At 46.6% G+C, this 21,237-nt stretch overlaps 1 protein-coding gene across 1 annotated transcript in view; it reads right to left on the bottom strand.

Moving 5' to 3' along the window:
- The window catches only part of FLVCR2 (FLVCR choline and putative heme transporter 2), a gene marked incomplete at both ends in the record, with an annotated part of 41,438 nt that extends 20,201 nt beyond the window's left edge, over positions 1-21,237 (bottom strand). The window contains 5 exons of the mRNA XM_082485894.1: positions 580-683; positions 1,465-1,532; positions 6,260-6,400; positions 6,851-6,992; positions 20,707-21,237. Of these exons, the coding sequence (XP_082342020.1) occupies positions 580-683; positions 1,465-1,532; positions 6,260-6,400; positions 6,851-6,992; positions 20,707-21,237 (986 nt within the window). The remainder of the gene's footprint in view (positions 1-579; positions 684-1,464; positions 1,533-6,259; positions 6,401-6,850; positions 6,993-20,706) is intronic.

Below are 21,237 nucleotides of genomic sequence, written 5' to 3'. Positions count from 1 at the left end.
CCTGAGGACTCAGAGCTGCAGGACACCCAAAGACTCTTAGCTGTCCCTTTGCAGATAGCAGGGGATGCTGGTCAGATCTGCCTTCCTAACCCACCAGGCAGCAAATTCAGAATCATCCACCCGCAACCCCAATACCCCTTACGCCTGCCCTAAATACAGCAACATGCCCTCACACAATGCCTCTGGGCACTGGATTCAATGTGCCTTTCATTAAGCTGGACAAAGATTCACAGAAGCTGGTTTGTAAGGGCTGAGAAATAGTCCGGTACAGTCTTGATTCTGCTTGTGCCAAGAACTCTCTCATCCCTGACAAAGCAGCTGCTGGGCCATCTCATCCTCTCCCTGTACCTCCCTAGGGGCCACTAGAACCAGACCTTGTATGGGCCCAGTGCAGGCTAACACACAGCTCCAAACTTCACTTTAGACTAATTGGATTTTGAAGAACAGGATTTTTTTCCTACAAACCCTCCCAACGATTCAGTCCTTTGACTGCCGAGTTGCAACTGCACAGGGTTGCTCCTTGCACGTGTGGGGGAAGAGCACAGTCACTAGAGGCACAGAGGCAAACAAGGGACTTACTTGTAGGTTTTGGTTCTGTCCAACCAGATACCGGAGATCAAAGCCCCAACCATCCCCGACAGTACAATGGTGAGTCCAATCCTGCCAGCATTCACTTCCTCCCCCTGTGGTGAGACACACACACTCACACAAATGCAGGAGCTAAGTCATAGTCAACAAGAAGCAAAGTGCAGAGAACTCAGAGAGTAAGAGACACCAAAGTTGGTGTCCCATACATGTCTTGTGCTGGTAACACACTAACCAGAACTAGCCTTTGCAAGAACACTTTTGGGCCCACTATGAGCCAAGGCAGTGCCCTATTCTGGCCCATGATGAAAAGTAGTTTCACACTTCTCTCTGAGCCAGCCCAGATAAAAAGGTGAACACTCATCAGCATGAACAGACACTCTCAGAGGAGCCAGCATAAACCTTATGAAGCTTGCTGTCTGGTGTTAGGATTTGGGCCAGATTGACCAGGAAATATTGGGACCTCCTATAAGGCAGCACAGAAAGGAGCTCTCTGGCATGCAGCCCCAGCAGTAAGCTCTACAGTAGCTCAGCTGTAGGCACCCCACCCTTCTGCCACCAGAGCACAAGTGTGGGCAGCCTCCTGGTATAGACATCCTGGTAGAAATCACTGTCAGGAACAGGGTGGAGGCAATTGCTGGAAGAATTTCTCAGAAGAAAATGCTGTCATTTAGGGTGTAAAGGAACTGTCTTTGCTAGAGCTCGCCAGCTTTTGCATGGGGTGGGGTAAAGAACTAAAGGAACTCCTGCCAACCAGCCAACTTGTTGTGCCAGAGCCAGCCAGAAGTGCTGTGGCATTGCACTTCTCAGACTCTCCTTTGGCAGCCAGCGCTGGACAACAGCAAGCATCAGAGGGCCATGAGGGTTGGATGCACTTACTGGGTAGTGATGAATCACCATGCGGTTCAGCAGAGTGGACAGGGCGTAGAAGCAACCTGTATTCAGACCTGAGAGAGGGATAAAAATGCAGCACGTTCAGAACCTGCTACTCTCCTGCTGGGTAGTGAAAAGGTAGAAATGCAGAGAGATCTTTGGGAGCAGCGATCCATAACAAGGCTGCCACGTCTCAGGAGAGCCAGCCAGACTGGCTAGATATAGGTTACTGAAAGAAATGCAGATCAAGGACAGCCCGATCTCAGCATGCAGGAGGAAGCACCCTGCAGTTTCAAGATGGTTCTTACCTTAGTAGCTAGAAGGGCTGTGCACATTTCTGGTACTGAAAGGTCTTGCAAGTCCTGCATAGTTTCAACCCTCCCTCCCAGCCAGATTCATCTTTAGCATTGGAGTTTTCTCCTCCCCCCAGCCAAGGTATAATACTAGAAAAGTACCTGCCTCAGCATTACACCTTTAATAAGGACCTGAGATTCAATTAACATGAGTGCTGTTGACCTATGTGGTTTCCTCACAGAGAAGAGCCTGACAGCACTCTCCTTGCTGAGAGCCAGTAAAAAAACATCCTCTCCAAGCCAAGAAACACCAGACGGCAAGTAGGAGCAGAGCTGATGGTGAAGCACAAACAGCACTTCCCCCAGGCACCTGGTGTATGTGTCTGCATGGGAAAAGTCTTGCATTTTAAAAGATATCACTGAAGCCTGAAAAAAAAAAAACTGTGAAAGTAATTGTCTTTCTGAAAGGGAAGTAAGATTAACTGTTACAGGCATCAGCCACCTGGTGAAGGTTTCTCAGTATCACCCAAGGTGAGAATGGAAACCGTTGGGGTGATACTGCTCAAGCCCCATTCAGACGCTCTGCTCTAGCTTACATGCAATTCTGGTTGACTTAAACACCTTCCCAAAGGGCACAAAACCCAAGAGCTTTGCTTATAGTAGACTAGAACATCCACATGGGCACTGGATCAGCAGTACTGCAACGGCTACACTCTCACCTTGGGCGATACTGAGAAACCTTCCCCAGGTGGATGAGGTCTGTAACAGTCAGTGCAACTTTCTTCTCAGAAAGTCATTTACATTTGCAGTTAGTTTCTCTTCAAGGCTTCGGTGATCCTGATGGGGGGAGGGACGGGGACACAGATTTCACCAGTGCAGCTCACACATCTATAGTCTCTGTAAGGAGGCATGGCTTTCAAAACTCTGGCACAGATGCCTGAAATCCTGACAGAACAGATACGTGTCAAGTTCCCACTTCCTACTTTTCCTCTTTCAGCCTCAGCTAAAACCAGAAACATTGCAGTTCATGATATAGAAGTGCAGTCTAGCAGGCAGAGTTTTGACACAGGGAACAAAACCCTGAGCTCCCCTAACCCTGAAGTCCTCCAGCTCCCCTGACCCTGAAGTACTCGGCAATCCTGTGCCCAGCCCACTCTTCCACTGGGACATTGGATACCCATTGCCCTACACAGGTCATGAAGCACTGTGAGGAGCCACAAGATTGGCAGCTGGAGGGGACATCACACTTTCTTCACACGCCATCTCTGACAACATTAAGCAGAGCTTCACGGCACAGAGAACAGATGAAGAATTTTATGCAAGTGATCCCAAATAAGCCAATTGCCTGTGACAATGCTCCCTGCTCCAAAACCATGTGTCAAGAGGTTACAGGAGAGGCTAGTAAGCTGAGTGACATGCTCATTAGGCAGGAGGAATCTACCCAGTCCTTTCCAAGAGTTATTCAGAAAGGCTGGAAACTCCAGCAGGCCCAGAAACCAGGGAGGCAGGAGAACAACTGGAAATCCCACAGCAATGAGGCACCCTCCAGCCTTGAAAACTGGATCTTTGCAACACTTGGCTACAGCAAAACAAGAGCCTAATCTTCATCCTATCTCCACCTCTGGAGCACACTGCTCACTAGGAGACACCACAGACTGCAGTGCCAGGACATGGGAGTGCGGTAGATCAGCACCGTCCCTCTACTGCTTCACTTCAAAGCTGGGCATAAACATAGACTGGTCATTTGTGTACCTCTACTTCTTGCTCAGCCAAGAGGACAGCAGCCTTTTAGGGAGTGCTAGACGCTGCTCTGTAGCTGATGCTGTCAGTACACCAGCTTCACAGCAGCTCTGCAATGCATGTGATTTCCAAGAGAGAGAAGGGCCCCTGCTCCCAAGCTGGGTAGAACACAATCTAGAGTTAGCAGCAACACTTGGCACCAGAGTCAGGCAAAATATTCTAAGAATCAAGACAATGTGTCAAATTTGCATTTGTGAGGGCTGGCAAAAGTTGTAGGCATTTCACACATCACAGTTGCTCAGTGAAGTTTCTCCGTGAATTACAGCTGTTTGAATGCTCAAAAAACAGGCAAGGGTTGTTTCCAATGAGGCAGTGTCCACTTGCCCATGCAGATGAGGAAAACCAGAACTAGTAGCTGAGAGCAGGACATCTGAAGGTCCAACCCCACCCGATTCATTAGCTAGTTACTGTGGTTTGATTGTGATGTGCTGTAGAAGAACATTTTTGAGACACCACGGTGTCTGTTCTATTTTACAGGGGCTAGAAAGGGGAAGTTTATTTTGCCTGTGGTTCCAAAAGGAGCCCTTATTAAGCCTCAGACTAGAACCTAAGTCTTCTATAGATAAGCAGCCTATTGCCTACATGCCAGACTATTGGTGTCCCTCTTCTTCACCCTTGTCATCCTCCAAGACAATGGTTCCTTACGCAGGCCTCACTGCCCTGTCTCCTCCTCACTGTCCCATCACCTTTCCAAATGCTGACTCTTTGGGTCTCATCACTCCCACTTTACCAGCCTTTTCCAGGCTTTCCTACCCTGCTCCTGTCTACTGCCTACCAGTAGACCAACATGGTCTCCAGTGCAAAGCCCAGCCCAATAAATGCAGAATTTCTTAATGCCCACTCCATGTTATGCCTCAGCTTTACAGAAGCAACATCAGTAGCTTTTGGGAAAAGGCTGTCTGAGGGTTTTCCTAAAAAACAGTTCACTAGCACTAACATAGCCACGGTGCCACCAATGTTTCCAGCACTGCACGTCTTACCACAGCAAATGAGCTGGCAGCTGCTGGTAATACCAAGACCCTAGAGGTCTGCAGACCTGTTCTGACCTGACATTGTGTAAGGGCCCCTATTCTTTCTACATGCAGGGGAGATGAACAAGCAACAGGCTTCCCCTTCTCTCCCCTGTCACACACCATGCTAATACAAAAGCTAAGAGACGCTGAAGGTATCTTTGTGTTAGCTAGGTAGGACGACTCAGTTGCACTTGTGGCTGCAGATGTCTTCAATCTTGGTCAACATAACTTCTGACTTGAGTAGGAAAAACTGTCCCCTTTTTAAAGCCAGACTAGTTAAAAAAAAAAAAAAAGTTTCACTGCATAGTTCCCTCTCCGAGTAACAGTCACCATCTCAAGTCAAGCTGGAGATTGACATGCGGCTGACACAGCAAAGAACAGAATAAATGCACAGACCAGCAGGAAAAGAGACTGAATTATGAGCCACTGAACAGCCTTTCCATGTTGTTTGTGACTGCCAGAAGGGAATTATCCCAGGGTGGTCAGATTCTAAACCTGCTCTTCGTACTGAGAGCCCTCCTGTCTCTTCTAGGACTTGTTTATGCCTATTAGAACAAATGCTTTCTCCTTTCTTTTCCCTGAAGGGTAAGCACAAACTGAGCAGATGACAGAATCCAACTTTCAGACACAGTCTGCCTCACAGTTTTTTCTATCTCCACTTTCTGAAAGGACATCATGTACTGTGAAAAACAAACAAACTAACAAACCAGCTGCTGCAATGCAAACCAGCAGAGCTTAAGGGCAATCTGAGAGGAACGTTTCTAGAATACTACTGCACCAAAAAGAGAGACAATTTCAACAACTCCAAAGACCATTAGCACCCTCAGCAGGTACAAAGCCACCATGTCACTCTCTCCAACCTGGCTACTCATCCACCAGGTTCTTTTGGCACAACTGCTGGCAGAATAGCAGAACTTCAGCACTATTTAACTTTCCCCCTGAGGAGCTTCCATAGCAAGTTGGTAGGAAGTGAGGACTGAACTCCCTGCAGACTAGCTGGCTACAGTATATCCTATTATGCAGCCAGGCATAGATCACAATGGCTTTTCTGCTGAACAGAAAAACACTTTTCCATATGACAATGCAGCATCAGGAACAGATTCAACACATCACACTGCCTTCAGAGAAACAGACCAAGGCTGCTGAAGAGAAGCAAGCAGCAAACCCAGTGCACAAGGACAGATGGCAAAAGAAGATGTTCTCCAATCCTTCCTTCCATTTGCTTCACAGGGACTGCCAAGGAAGCTGACGCAGTCTGCACATCTGCATGCTCCACATGACCTCCACTGGGATGCCTGGCAGCCGCACCCTTGCCTTGGGAAATGACTTTCACTCAGACTCAGCTCCATATATTTCTTATGTAAGCACTTAGATTTCATTGCAAGTAACTAATTGACTGGAAAAAAAGACAACAGGATAAGGAAATCCCCTGAACAGAAAACAATCAAAGACTAGGAGAACAGTAGTGAGGACACATTGTTCTCTGTGTGCTTGCCTTGCTTTTGTTCTTCACTAGGAATTTGCTTGTAACCACTGCTGGAGATTACAGGGCTAGAAGGACTCCTGGTCTGTGGCAGCACAGCCATCCTTACGCTCCCCTAAAACAACTCAGGCCAGTTACTGCCCCAGCAGAACACAGAAAAGGAGGGAAAAGCTAAGCATGTCTAGCAGTGATAACTGTACAGAAGACCTTACCATAAGTGACCATAAGCAGCAAAAAGCTGGTATTGCGGAGCAGACGGAGGATTGATTGCACGTAGGAATACTCCTCTGTTGGTCTCGACTGGATCAAGGCCTGAGCTCGGCTCGGAGGGTGTGGGGGCTTCTCCTTGAAGACTGAAACCAGACACAAAGTACACGTGTTTGTAGCAGTGCAATCAGGGAGCCTGAGCATACCCTGTGATGCCATATAACCTTCCTCTTCCTCCCTACCCTTAAGAGGTAGTCAGGTACAAGACATAACCCAAGGCCCAGCACCCTGTTTGCAGGCAAGATGACTGAACCTTGGAAGATTTCTGCTGGCTTTTAAAGGACTCACTCATGCCAGGGTTTTATTACACAGGCAATCAAAGGATGAAATGTACAATTTGGCAGGCTCACTCACAACCTCCTGTACTCCCTTCTACACGTGCTGTTCATCAAGAGCTTGAAGCAGCAAGAAATGGTATCGCATGACTCTGTCAGCTGTGTGCTAGCACACATCCCCAGATGACCACCCCAGCCCATTTCCCTAGCACACAGGCCACTCACACACAGAGGCTGATCTTCTCAGTCCCACCTACTTACCTATGACAACCAGGATGAATAGGGCTGTTGCCACACCTGCAGTCATGAAGAACATAATGCTGATGTGGTAAGCCAGCTTCTCCACATCCTCCACATTGGGAACCAGAACTGGAGGGACCAGAAAGCCCATAGCGATGCCAAGCTGAGCAGGAGAGAGAGGGGATACACAGAGGTGTGACATGGAACCACAACACTGTCACCACACCATAGCTCAGCCCACTGATGCCTAGTAAGGGCTCAACTGAGCCTAATCTAATTTCACAATGAAGGTGAAAATCTTCTTTACCACCCAACAATTAAGAGATAAAAGCCAGCTACCCATTGCAATTAAGCCATATGAGAGGTCCCCCCACTGCACTCACAATTGTCAGGATATTCAAGGCAAGGTTTTACAACAGAATTGAGCAGAAAGAATACCTGCCTCCATTGAAATGGAGGTCTTGCTTCCCCTGTCCTCCCCCATGCATGTACGTTTCTGTCCACACAGGCACACATTCAACTCCTTATCTTGCATCTGCTCTGGTGCTGGCCTAATCACCTGGTAATCCAATTTTGTTCATTAAAAATGGCAAAAAACAGACCATCAAAATCCACCACAATTGTTTGCTGGGTTAATGAGTTGAAACAATTTATTTTCCAGCCAGACAAGCGCAAGGGCAGAGACAGAAACGTGCCCACTCCTAATGAGCCAGGTATTAATCTGGCTCAGCCACTTTATGACACTGTTACTATTGACACTTTATGTGGCCCCCTCCCAAGACAAGGTTCACCCTGTGACCACCAGGATAACCTAGAAAAACATCAAGGTTGAGAGCAAAGGAGGTCCTGACGGCAAGTATCCTAAACATTGAGGTTGTGTGATGGGGCTTGGCAACTGCGCCTGGATAAAATGCTTGGCTCCAAAGGGCTGCAAGAAGAAACCCCTGCAGTTCTGGCCTCTACTGTGCCAAAAGCCCCCCCACATGTCCAGCTGAGGAGCTCCTGCAGTGGCAGCACACTTTAGTGAGGACATTAGGGCTTTAAACTCCAGATCTATTTCTCCAGGACAGCAACAAGGAGCTGCAGCAGCACAGGCTTTGCCACACTGTGAAGTGGGACTGACAGTGGCACAGACCGTCAGTGCCACCCTCAAAGGGAAGGGAGAAGAAATAGCTCCCTCGGTGCTTAGGAGGACACTCTTCTCTTCATGAAGTGGGAGCCAAAATGCACTCAGCACATTCGTGAGTACTCTAAACACAAAAGGAGCCTACAACAGCCACTTTTCCCCACACACACTTTGTGTTTCACTGTTAGCAGCTGTGTTTCAATCACCGTTTGGTTCCCAAGCACTGTTTATTTACCTGTTGCCCTGGCCCTTCCTAGCACTTGCAGCCCTCTCAGACATGAGAAAAAGAGCCATTCTCAATCTCAGCTCTTGGTTGCTCTCAAGGCTGTGCACACTCACCCCTGTTGAGGGCAAAAGCAATTTTTTGTTTAGCAACACCCTCATTTTTGCTATTTCCTGATTTAAGCCTACATTTGGCGTTGTGGACAGTGACAAGGCACACACAAGAGCCTCCAATAGATGGAAGGACTGAGACGGCACAAAGAAAGATGACAGGTGCCATTCTCATCTTTGCTTGAAACAAGAGATTTCTAATCTCTTTTGCAGGCTGCACCATTTGCCTTGACATGGGAAAACACTAACAGCACCAGAACAGTGCTAACTGAAACAATACAGAAGAGCAGCATAAAAAAAAAAAAAATCCCACTCACAGTGGTTATTCATGCTAAACCAATACAATCTCTATAGACCCACTGCCCTCATCACACTAAGAGAGGAGGTATGAGTATGCAAAACATGGAAATAAGGATATAGTCAAATTAAGCCCATTGCATTCACCATTTCCTTATAGGAAACATTAGATCGATAGGAATAAATTAGCACCACCATGACCCATTGTCCCAGGATAATGGACTGGAGAGGATACTGTTTATGCCTCAGTGATGACTGAACAGCAGCAAGACAGCAGCACCAGCCAACTGCTGCTGTACAGGATTCTGCAGTGCTCAATATCTTCAGAGTCCCTGGAAAGGGTGTATTACTCTACAGGTGTGGAAAGCAAGGACTAAGAAAGGCAAGGACTATACTGCCCATAAATCACATCCAAGCATTCCAGCATACAGAGCAGAACCCAGGAGTCCTGTAACCCAGGCACAAGCTCAGACATGTTGCCTGGGCTGCCTTCTAGCAAAAACTCCTTGTGCTTTCTGCATGCTGTCTGTGTCATATCTCTTTTGGAAGACCCACACACTGGCCAGGATCAAGATCACAGAACAAATACATTTCAGGTGCCAAATCTGGTAGTTGGGATAAAAATCAGCTTGTGCCATCCAGCCCCGAAGACTCTCCACAAAATCCCTCTTCCTCCATCCAGCTGGTGAATTTTTGAGACAAGAAGAATGCTTATGTTTCAAAAAGAGCTATCTGCTAGACACAAACACCCTATTTAGCTTACAAACAAGTACCTTTCAACCATGTCTGGCCAAACTTCTCCTGCGTCAAACAGTGCCCTTCACTGGGACCTGGAATATCCTGGGTCAGGATCAGCAACAGGCATCTGCGCTGAATTCATTGTTGGTGCTGGGACATCACAGGCAGCCAGTGGGAAGAGTCACCAAGAGATTACAGATGTGCCTCAACAGTTCAGGGCACTGTCAGGAACGAGAACATTCAGGGGTTGGTTACACGCACTGAAAACAGCCACAAGTTGTGCTGTCCCAGATAGCAAATCAAGGACTGAAAGAGCTTAGGAGGAAACATAAGAGACCATTATTAAGGTTAAACCTTCCTAACACCCACACATCACAGGCAGACTCTGACACAGGACTAAACTTGCCAGAGCTTAACTATGTTCAGACATGGCCTATCCACAGGTTCTTGTCACAGTCAGTCAGCTCTGCTCTCCTCCTCTGCACTGCCCACCACCACCCAAGACTCACTGGCTACCAACAAGCACAACTATCAGCTGGCCCAGAGGCTTCAAACTCTGATCTTCTTTAAATTGCACACCTCTCCCGTCTCTGCACAAGGGAATCAAGCCTGCAGCTGCATAGAAAAGGCAACTGCAACAAATATGGATGCTCACAAAGATTGCTCCTAGAGGGCAAAAGCGTGTTCGTCTCTGCAGCACATTTATTTTGCCCTGCTTGTGGACAAAGTGCAGGCCTATGGCTCCAGTGTGCCTGCTCAGCCCAGGACACAGACACACTGGGCTTCACTCCTGTCTCCTTAGCATTCCCAAATGTTCAAGCTTTGAGGAAAAGACTCAACATCGCTCCTTTCCATTCAAGGGAAGAGTCCTACTAGCTCTTACATAGCAGGTCCCTCCACGCTCTTACATAGCGTGCCCCTTTACCAAATGAAGTCTGTAAACACCTTCCTGGAAATTGATCCTTTGTCTTATCACCATTTCATTCTTGGATGAACTGGGCTGGATTCCTGTGCTAGGTGTTTCTCGGCTTCCTGCTCTCTGCAATCACATGCTAGTCCCACGAGCTGCTGAACGGCAGCAAAACAAGAACAGGAAAGGAGGAGAGATCCATGCTTTATTCTGACCTCCAACAAAAGATTCCCCAGGACCACAGTCAAGATTCCCTCTTTTCAGATCTCCCTCTAGCTTCTCCTACCTGAAAAGGGATCTGTCTGATGTACCTAGCAGAGAATGTATTGAGAATATTTTGCAAATTGTTCAGAAATCCTTTACTGGGAAGTCCTGTAGTCATCACCTACGCAATGAGACACAGACTTATTCAGCTTTCTTGACACTGCTGTTGGCTTTTCAGAAGACCCAAACAATTTTTCTAACCATAAATGGATGTTTTGTCCTCTCTCTTCACCTCCCAAAAGAGGAATCCCTTTTATCCATTAGGAGTTTCTTAAACCTAAGCAAAGGACTAGGGGGAAGGGAGGGGGGGAGGAATCCCAGCAATCATAGCCATAGGAGCTACGTTTTATATTTCAGAGCAACTGATGTTGTTAATCCTATGAAGATGATGCCCCCTTGACTTGACTAAAACTGAAGATTTCCTGGAGGATACTCACAGACCCTGGATTACTCATACCATTTTTAGCAACAAAGACAAGCTCTCAACAACACGATGAGTATTATACGCACACACTTTACCTTTCACAAGGAGATTTTTAGCCTAGTTCTCAGCAGGCCAGTGCCCACATCACCATCAGCGCAACAGATAACACTGTAAACAGTTAATCAGAAAATTTAAAGATGCCTTAGCAAGGGAAAAATAACTTTTCTCTCTTCTCCACACCTCTCATGTCAGGGCTGGGAAAATAAAGCAATGCAAAACCAAAGTTGGCTCTGCAACCATCTGTGATACCCTCCTTACAGAGACCATCAGTCATTAGGATTCATAGTGCAGTCCCTCTCACCAGCATACAAATTAGCATCTCCAACCTTTGTAGAGGCAGAAAAGTCTCCAAGACCTATACAGAGAGGCTCTAGTTCCCAAAATTCAGCCCATCATTCAGCATCCCCACACCCAAAACACACAACACTGTCCTGATCTCCGAGAATCTCTCTTCAGGAACCAGGCTGCTGGCACTTTATTTTAAGAAGGCTTTGGGGTAATTTTTAAACAGAATACCAGGGAAGTCAACAACTACAGCAGAGTGCACTGTTCAGATGACTTATTCTTTAAAGGCTGGTAAAGGATAGAAGGAATGTATTTCCTACCTGAATTTTGTCAAGGACCAGTCCCAACAACATCACGTTCAACATTCCAGTGTATACAAGAACAGGCAACAAAACCAAGAGCAAGTGGTTAATAACATGGTATAAATGTACCCAAAGTCTTGAAATGGAAAATGGGATGTCTAATTTAAGTTTAGCTGTTTGTATACTAAGAGTCTGCTGAAGGAAGATAATCAGTGTGGTATCAGCATAAAAACTGTAAATGAATGATTGATGGAAGAGTGGGTCTCCACCTTAAAGAAAACTAAGAGTCAGCAACAGGAATACAGGAGCCCTATAAAATTCCCTAAGTAAGCACAAATATTGACAGAGGAGACCACCAAACCCAGAAGGTCAATTAAAGTGTTAAAAGACAGAAAGAGAGAGATGCTGCAAAGGCAGAAAAAATATAACAGTGAGAAATTTCGACAATGCCCTTGCAGGCTAAATAAGCGTCATGACAGGGATGATGCAGAGACTGCATTTTTTGATTCCATAAATACTCTTTTTTGAGGAGAACCTATAAGAGGCAGCACAATTTGTGATTTAGACCTAGAGCAGCACAGTGTGACCACAATCAATATTACAGAACGGTTCTGCACTGCACTCAAATTCAGCTTCCTTGCAGCAGTGACAAAAAAAAAAACCACCCTCCAAAGCACTATGGCAATATTTAACTCGCAAGAGGGAGCTGCCTAAAAGGAAAGAAGCTTGTTAAAAGGAAATTGAAAAGAAAAGCCAAAGAAATTTAATGCTTGCAAGTGGCATTAAGACTGTGTAAAGACACTGCATCAGAGGCTCAGTGTAAGCCTAGAGAATATTAGCAAAAGATTTTAGAACAGAATAAAGGAACCAAAGTAAAAAAAAAAACAAAAACAAAAAAAAAAAACCACACACACACCACACAAAACCACAAAAGTAAAAAAAAAACAAACAAACAAAAAAAAAACACACAAACCCCCCCCCCCACTACCACCCAACTCAAAAACTGGACATTACTCCTTTAAGCAAAGAAAAAGAGACAGCAAGCTGGACCAAGCTAAAGTGAAACTGTATTAGGCAACAAAAGGCTGCGGAACAACTTTACAAACTAAGTCAAAACTCTTCAAACACAGCAAAATCAGGAAGCCTGCCAGAATGTCTGTAGGCCCAAAAAATGATCACTGTGGAAGGAGAACATTTGAGAACAAGGGAGAAGGAAATGAAGTCTTGCATCAGTGTTCAAAACATGTTATTTATGGGATGTTTCCACATCTACAGAACCTCTTCACATGGCAAAAATCCAAAGCATTTTCAGTGGAAGATCTTAATCAATTTATTTCAACTAATTTCTTCTACAAGGCGTCAGGGCCAGATGGTATTCATCCAGGAGTTCAAAAGAACAAGTCAACAGAAAACCCACGCTATTCGCACACAGATACCCTAAAATGCTAACTCTGCTTTGTTACCAAATACTCAAATCAGCAATGGAGGGAGGGAAAAGTGATGCGAATTTTTAAGAGGCCCGGCACAGGCAGGAGTCCTAGGAAACCCCAGGGCCAGCAGCCCATTAGTTTGGCCAAATGGGCAAGAACTGTAGCAATCAAAAGACTGAAGTTTACACATTGATAAACACCAATACAACAGGATTTTCAGACACTATGATTTCAACACAAACCCAGCAAGTTCCCAAGCCAAGACTTCAGAGAGTTAGGAGGATACACTCCTTTTTTACCATCTTTCCCTAAGCACTTATCACTGACTGGCCTGGGACTGCCAGACAAATTTGGCCTGACCTAGGCCAGATGCTCCTCCGTTCTGATGCACTGTACCTTTCCAAAGGAAAGGCTTTTTGGGGAAAAAAAAAAATAAAATCAAGGGCTTCACCTGTTCTCAGTGAAGAGAGCTCATTGCATTTGTCTACATACCATTGGAGCTACTCTACCTTTTCACTACCAGAAGAGTCACTTTTAACAGGCCCCACAGTCATTTTGCTCTGGGAATCAATCTTTCACACACAACCACCCACACCACCACCACCTGGATCAGCCTGGAGAAGAGAAATAGTAGAATGTAACTACCCACTGCAGACCTCTCTTTGAGGGACATTTGTGAAACTCTTATCAAATCCAATGTTTTAAAGTATGACTAAGAACCAATACTTTATCTATGCCAAAGACTTCCCTCCTAGCAGCCCTACACTGAACCACCCACACAGTACCGCTGCCAGAAACCTTCTGAGGGTCACACCAACCCAATTCCCTACAGGAGCAGCCCTCCATTTCTAACGGAACCTCCTCCGCTGCCTCCAAAAGCAGGGGAGCAGTAAAAATTCATGTAACTGCTGCGGAGATGCAGTACCATTCTTGAACCGTTTACTTACAATGCACAGCACTACCCCTTATCCTCAACATCCACATCAACCAAGAAACATGGAGATGAGGAATGCTCTAGAAAACCAGACGGACTACCATGCTTTGGAAGAAAATGACTGATATTTCAATTGTTTTAACAAGTAAGTCCTGCTGTACACACTGATTTACTTGTTTTCTGATAGATATATTTAAGCCTGTAGTGCTTCATGTTTTCAAGATGTTGTTCTCCAGACACAATAGTAGAAACAGGCTTGGGGTTCTGTGTTTTGTTTTGGGTTTTTTAAAATTATACTTGATTCTAATACAAGTGGGTTCAGATACCGAGCGCTTGAAAACAAATCCCGTAAGATTCCTCAAATGAATGATGAGAACTGACTCAACAATATTATCACCAGGGAAGCCAAGGTTCTTGGTGAAAAGTGAACCAAGCAAGCCTGCACACTGCAACTGTTTTTCTTCTAGAAACCTCCATCTCAGATAACCACCCACCACAACAATAGGCTGTCTCTCCAAAAATCTTACAGACAAAATACACAAGCCAAGCACAGCAACATCTGCGCTGTTCAGTAACAGATTGAGACTAGACCAGGATGTCATGCAGCCCACACTAGCTGCTCTGTAGTGCAAACCAGTGCAAAGATGCAGCATGTAATTGGTAGTGGCAAAACGACACATCTGACCGGTGGGAGGAGGGGAAGCTGCACAGTTTGCTGGATCTGAACAATGTGCTCTTGTTGCAGTAGGAAAGCCCTTATGAAGGGGAGCAGAAGCACTCTTCTCCTCACTATGTTGCTTTTACATGTATGAGAGAGGGGAACTTTGGACTACGCTTAATACATACAGGACTCGTGACAGATGCCCCTCTGACAGTTCTGCCAACATAATTAAATGCATCAGACCTGGATCTCCATTCACCCAGGGAACACCTTTGAGGAGGTACCTATTCCAAAGCCTTGGGCAACACAGCCCCTTCCTCTACTCTTGTCTGTGTGTTAAAGCTCTGCCCTGTGATGCTCCCTCCTTTTCTAACTACAGGTGCCTCCCACACTATAATCATGACATTTCACAGGAGCAGCTAAACTTTCTGACCCTATAATTCATGTATTGCAGTCTGCAGAGAGCAGACAGCCACCCCCTTCTTACACCCTGTGGCTCCTACTGTACATTGGCTTTCCAATCCCTTGCTATCAGCACAGGTCCCAGCTGCCTTTCTATACAAAGGGCTACAGCAGAATTGAAAATACCAACTGAAAAGCTGTGTGAAGCAGAAGCTGCCAGTTCCTACCCACTATACTTCTGTGTGGGTTGCTGTCCAGAACATGCTTCTTCCATATCACTGACAGCAAAACCAAGAGCCTGTTGAAATCCAGGTAGTCAGGAAGTCAACATACATAAATGTTTGCAAACTACAGCATAGTCATCTTTCTCTCTTTAAGAAGCAAAAAGGACCCAAGTTGTGAAAGGAAAAATTGTAATCCAGGCCTTGTGACAAGATAAGATAGGGCTTAGGCTCTTTTTTACTCTCCCACTGACGTGGGTGATAATGTATTTTTGTCAACCTGCACTTGCACAACCAAAGGTCTTCTGCAAGCAAAGCAAACTCCCTTCCTCATCACAGTTCTGCTTCTGTGGCATCATCTCATACTGCTTAATATGATGCAATGCCATGTGAGGAAGACTACTTCTCTATGCAAGTCACCCAGAGCCTGTCAGTCTTGAATGCACCTTCCCCCAGTTTACTGAGAAAGAAACGCAACGCAGCAAAACAATAGCAACAGATAAGAGAGCATAAAGCAGAAGAGGGGTTTCAGCTCTGACAGCTACCTCAGCTGCTGCTGAAATCCTCAGTCAGGATATAATACTTTGGTCAAGGACCTACTACAGTCACCTAACATTGCCAGCCCTGCGGGATCCTGCAGGGCAAGTGCTGAAGGTGCCATAGGGCAGCTGCTCCCAGCAAAAATACTGCAGTCCTTCATTTAACTCCTATGCAACCTCCACAGAACATAACCCAAAAGCCAACTGCTTCTGCGAGGGAGAAAGGAAAGCTGCCTTTGGTGTATGGCTGAGAAGAAAACACTGGATGAAATGGGTAGAAAAAGTTCATTTCAGGCTCCACCGTCCATTTATAGAAACTTAGGCATTCCTGGGAAAACCACGTTGCTATTTGGTCAGCATGCCCTCCCACACTGTGCCACATCCAGGATCTTGGAGAGCTGGCCACATAGCACTCCTTGTGATCCAAGTGCTCTGATCCACCCTGCCCTTCCTTACAGGGGGAGAAAGGAGCCAGGGCTGGAGAATGTTAATCATTAACTACTGCCACTACCAGCTCCTCTCAGTTCCTTGCTAAAATCTTCTCTATTCTAACTGCTAAAACCCTGGGAGATACAGGGCCAAGCTACAGAGGGATCTAAGGCAGACCACCACCTGCCCATATTTCTAACAGGGATCAAATCTCATCTGAAAAGATGGGGAGCCTCCAGCAGGGGCCAAACAGCCAAAGAGATCTAGAAGTCCACTCAAAGACAGGAATTCCACAGGACGTGCTCCATTTCCACAACACTTCTTAGACTTTCAGATGCTGCCTTCCCTGAAGGGCAAAAGGTACAGGACAGAATTAGCAGTGAGGCATCAAACAGCAGCACATACAGCACTGCAGGCTCACCAGCACAAAAGCAATGACCATTCAGATGTTGCAGACCTGATTATTCCGCAACACCCACCCCACCCACTACCCCATGCAGACTCTTTCCCCCAAGTCAGAACAAGAGGAAAGGACACAACAGGAGAGAGCAAGCATGAATGCAATTCACAGCTTCTCATCCAGTTTGTCCACCTCAAAAGCCCTCATCCAGCGGTCTGCAGATAGCATCTAAAAGCTCTGCCTCAGGCCGTTTCTATTACAGAAGCCTGAAATCTCTGAAGCCAGCTGCATCAGAACAAGGACAGACCCAACCTGAAGATCAGTAAGGTGCTGCATCATTTTTTCCCAGAGGCAGAGATTAATATGAAGCAGAAGGTTTCCTCCCTCCCAAACCACATCAACACCTTTTATCAACCCCTGCTAAAAAAATGAAGAGGCAAAATTACAGCAGAAAGATCGTCTAAGACAGCCACATCCTTACTCCCAAGCCCATGAGCTGCTCGTTTCTCTTTGTCAGAATGGCAAGAGCCAGGAATGAGGTCTACTTCAATCAAAAACAATACCCCCTCCAAAGCAATACAAAGTCACAAACACAAATGTTCTTTCATTGCCCCTGTGCAACACATTTATACACTTCCCTGCATGCTGCCCATGTCCCTTGCCCATCAGGTGACAACAGAGAGACACAGCAGTAAGAGATACAATTAAAACCAACATGCCTGAAGAAGTGTGGCCCACGCACAGCAGTCCAGCATGCGCCATGGCAGCTGAAGCAGAAAACTGGCCCCTGGCCAACAGGCTCCAGCTTATAAACTCAAAAAGCCATGAGAATTTAACTCATCCCCACCACTGTGTTAGTTCTGTCACACCACAGCACTGTGTCTCCTCATCCCCTCAAGGGGCAAAGCAAGCACATACTCCTGCAAAGGTTTGTATCTCAGGAGAGCGTTTCTTCCCACTGTGGTCCTCTCACCAGAGGGAATGAGGGGACAGTCTCCCTCCGACATAGAAGTCGGAAGTCCATTTGCCGCAACCTGTCAGGTCAGAACCACATCCTCAAACAGGGAACTAGCTGATGAAATCAACACACCAAAATGGAAGCAGCACGGCCTAACACCCACCTCTTGTGCATGGGACTTCATGTAGATGTCCAGCACCGAGCTCCTCCACAAATGACACTGCTGATGACATAGCAGGCACGCTACTAATGACAGCTGAATTTCAGAAGCACGTCAGACAAATTCTTCCCAATATTCAAACACATCTGTGAACTCTCCAAAACACTTCTGCTTCCTTCCAGAACTTCAGCCTGAGGAAAAGCCCTCACATAGATTTTTCCTAGTCTTTTAAGCAATGAGATGCTACTAATATTGTAATAACACTAATATTTTAATAACGAAGTATCCAACATGCAAGTAAACCCCATTCTACACCTCCCCATACATGCACTTGCAGGGACAAGGAAAAAAGTGGAAAAACCCATGCATCTCCCTGTTAAAATGGGAAAAAGTAAAACATCATGAAACCTAGCAGTGGGTAAACAAAAGAATGTGATCACCTCCTCCACAGGTATTCACACTCTTCTCTTCTAGAAGCTCTCCAGCGTTGATTCGAGTGCTCAATCTAACACTTCTTTGCACTTCAGATACCACAGCCAACGCATGACCAGAAACAAGTGAGGAGAATCTGATACTCTACAAGGGTTTGTTTGTTTTTTTTTTAAAAAGATATTTACTGCCCACTCTGACTGATTCAATGATTTACTGTTCAGGGCTAACTTTGAACCTGAAGGTTACCATCACTCAGCAAGAAGCAGCAGTGGCGTCCTGAGCAGACATCACCCCGGCAGACCTAGATGAACCAGCAGGCAGGGGTCTCCTCAGGACAGCGCTGCTTAAGTGCTGCCTAAGGCCAAGAAGGTAGGAGCAGAAAGAGGGTAGGTGTATCAAACATAGAAGCAGTGACACTGCCCCAATCTTCCATGTAGCTGACAGCAGTTTCTGTCAGAGAGGGACATCAGTGTTCAGCATTCAATAATAATAATCGTGATAATAAGTCACGACAGAATTTTCCACCTTGAGGATCTGTAACTAAGTGACATGGCAAGGAAAGGAAAAACATACAGTTGTAGAGGAATGGGCGTAGGGAATGGTTTGCCATACTCGCATACTGCAATTACAAACCCACTGTATTATACCTTTTGCTAACACTCCCTAAAACACAGTCTTTAACTGCAGAGTCAGGAAAAAAGGATGCCTCTATTTCTTTCCCCTGCCCAGCGTCACCACTAAACAAAATAGCTACTTTTCATTCACTATGATTATGCACCTCAGGACTCTTGACTAAGAGAATGAAATTAAGGAATAGGTCCTTCGTATGGAGCACACCCTGTCTTTAGTCGTTGCCATTTCTGATTTCTCCAATTCTCTAAAAGGAAAGTCTGGGATTACAAAGAAAGGGCTATGTACCGAACTGAGGTCTCATTGCCACATCAGTTCAACCCAAAGCATAGCCAAAGTTTGCTTTTCGCAACTGTTAGACTAACCCGCTCCTTTTAGGACAACGAGAATACCACACACGCACATAGCACAGACTGAAAACCTCGTTGTTTGGATTTCTTATGCACGCTGTTGAGTAACTCCACCTGAATAATTAAAAAAAAGTTTGACAGCAAAATGCTCTGTTACTTATTTACTCCTAAAGCAGCAGAGTGCTCACGCCAAGTTAAATGCTTTCCACTCTAAAGATTCATTTAAAACACATAAAAAACAGCCCACTAGCCTGGGTGACAAGAGTGAAGAGGAAAGCTTAGATTCACTCATAGAAAGATGTTTTCTCTTTCCAAAAGATGTAAGCCAGAGTCTCCTTAATTCCCTAGTGCTGTTCCACAAACTCCCATTCCTCAAATACCATCTCCAAGCATTTATCTCTTTTAGCCTCCATAGTATTTAAATAAGTGTATTTAAATAAACCCCGGAATGTGGGGAAAGGAGACCTCAAATCCCCTGAACACAAAGTTATCTATGATGAAAACCTTGTTTAAGAAACTACCTGAACTGCAAACCATTCAAATCTGAATAGCACCCACAGGCTGAACGAAAGAGGGACCAGGGCGGTGTACAGCCATGTGTAGGGAAGTACATTAGGTCTCAAACTAAGGGGCACTGGTCCAGCCTAGCAGCTAATGCCAGGTTCTACTTCCCTCTTCTTCGCACCAACGTTGCAGAGCCAGACTGACTCCACTTATGCCACATTGCATCAGCATTGGCAGCAAGGATGAGTGGGTGTTCCAGTGCAAGGGTCAAGAAGCTATTTCCCTCATCCTTTCAAAGCTGTGGAAAAATTTGTCTCCTCTGAGCACTAGCTGGCTACAAGAAAAGACCGTCACAGCTTGAGCAAGTGTGGGTCGCTGGCCTCCCTGACCTGCCTTGATGCAAGAGAGCTCGGGGAGCTTACCTCGCCCTAGCACGATGGAAGGTTTGCTTCTTTTCAAAGCAACTGCTTGTGGAAACTCTGTACCTACTTTTAAGAGGTATGAAAGTGCTAAAGTCCTTTTCCTCCAGGGCCCAGTGACAAGTACTCTTTTCAGTAGACAGTTAATCGCCTTTCTCCCATCTTCTTGTCAGCAGGAGGAAGATATTGCAGTGTCAAGTCCAGATGCAACTGCAGATCTGAGGTTTGCAGGACACCTTGCCTAAAGCACATTTCTCAGCACTGAGCATTCCCCTCCAGCCCATCCACGGTGCTACTGAATCATACCCCTGGACTGGAGATTTACAGACATGGGAGTAGGAGGGCACTGGAGAAGACCCTGAGGCCAAACACTACTCAAAGCCAGAATCATATCATATCAAACCCCCTGAGACGGGAGTCCCACTTGCTTCTACCTCCACCGTCAGCCCAGAGCCTAACCCCAGCTGTGTCCCTCCAGGTACCAACTCCATTTCCCAGGGGGAACTTCGTGTAAGCGCCCCTTATTCTTGCTCTTGCCCTCCATGCCCTGCACATCTCTTCCCCTTCCCTGGTTTGCCACTTTCCCCCTTTAGCACTCCCAGGCTCCATCCAGGCTGGCAAAAGCTTGCCCCGTGTGCCTGGCCAGCCAGGGGACAGCCGCCCGGTTACCTGGTTCCCAAAGACAGCAATGGAGCAGGCGGTGGAGACCTCGTGGGAGCCAAACCAGACGGAGGCGATGTGCGAGGGCATGCCCAGGATGAAGACCTGGGCCAGGGAGCAGATGACCTGCCCCAGGACGGTGACGGGGAAGAGGTGCCGCTTCAGGCTGCCCAGCTTCACCCAGGCGCCCAGGGCGTTGAGGGCCGAGCCCACCAGGGCGATGAGGCGCAGGCCCTTCTTGTCCAGCAGCCAGGCGACGGGGAAGAGCAGGGGGATGTAGGTGAGCATGTAGCTCATGGAGAGCCAGTCGATGGCAAAGGCGCTCACGCCGTAGAAGCCCATGAAGACGTTGTTGATGCTGCCGTACTGGATCCACTGGAAGGCGTTGCACAGGGAGTAGCTGCTGAAGAGCAGCACCACGGCCCAGCGACGCCGCGACAGCTGCACCTCAGCGGGGCCAACCGCGGCCTCCCCCACCGCCGCCGCCGCCGCTGCCGCCGCCACCAGCCCCGGCGCCCCGGCAGGCTCCTGCCGCACCAT

The sequence above is a fragment of the Vanellus vanellus genome, assembly GCF_965231255.1.
Source record: "Vanellus vanellus genome assembly, chromosome: 6".
Taxonomy (NCBI): Eukaryota; Metazoa; Chordata; class Aves; order Charadriiformes; family Charadriidae; genus Vanellus; species Vanellus vanellus.
This window is presented reverse-complemented; position numbering and strand designations above follow the sequence as displayed.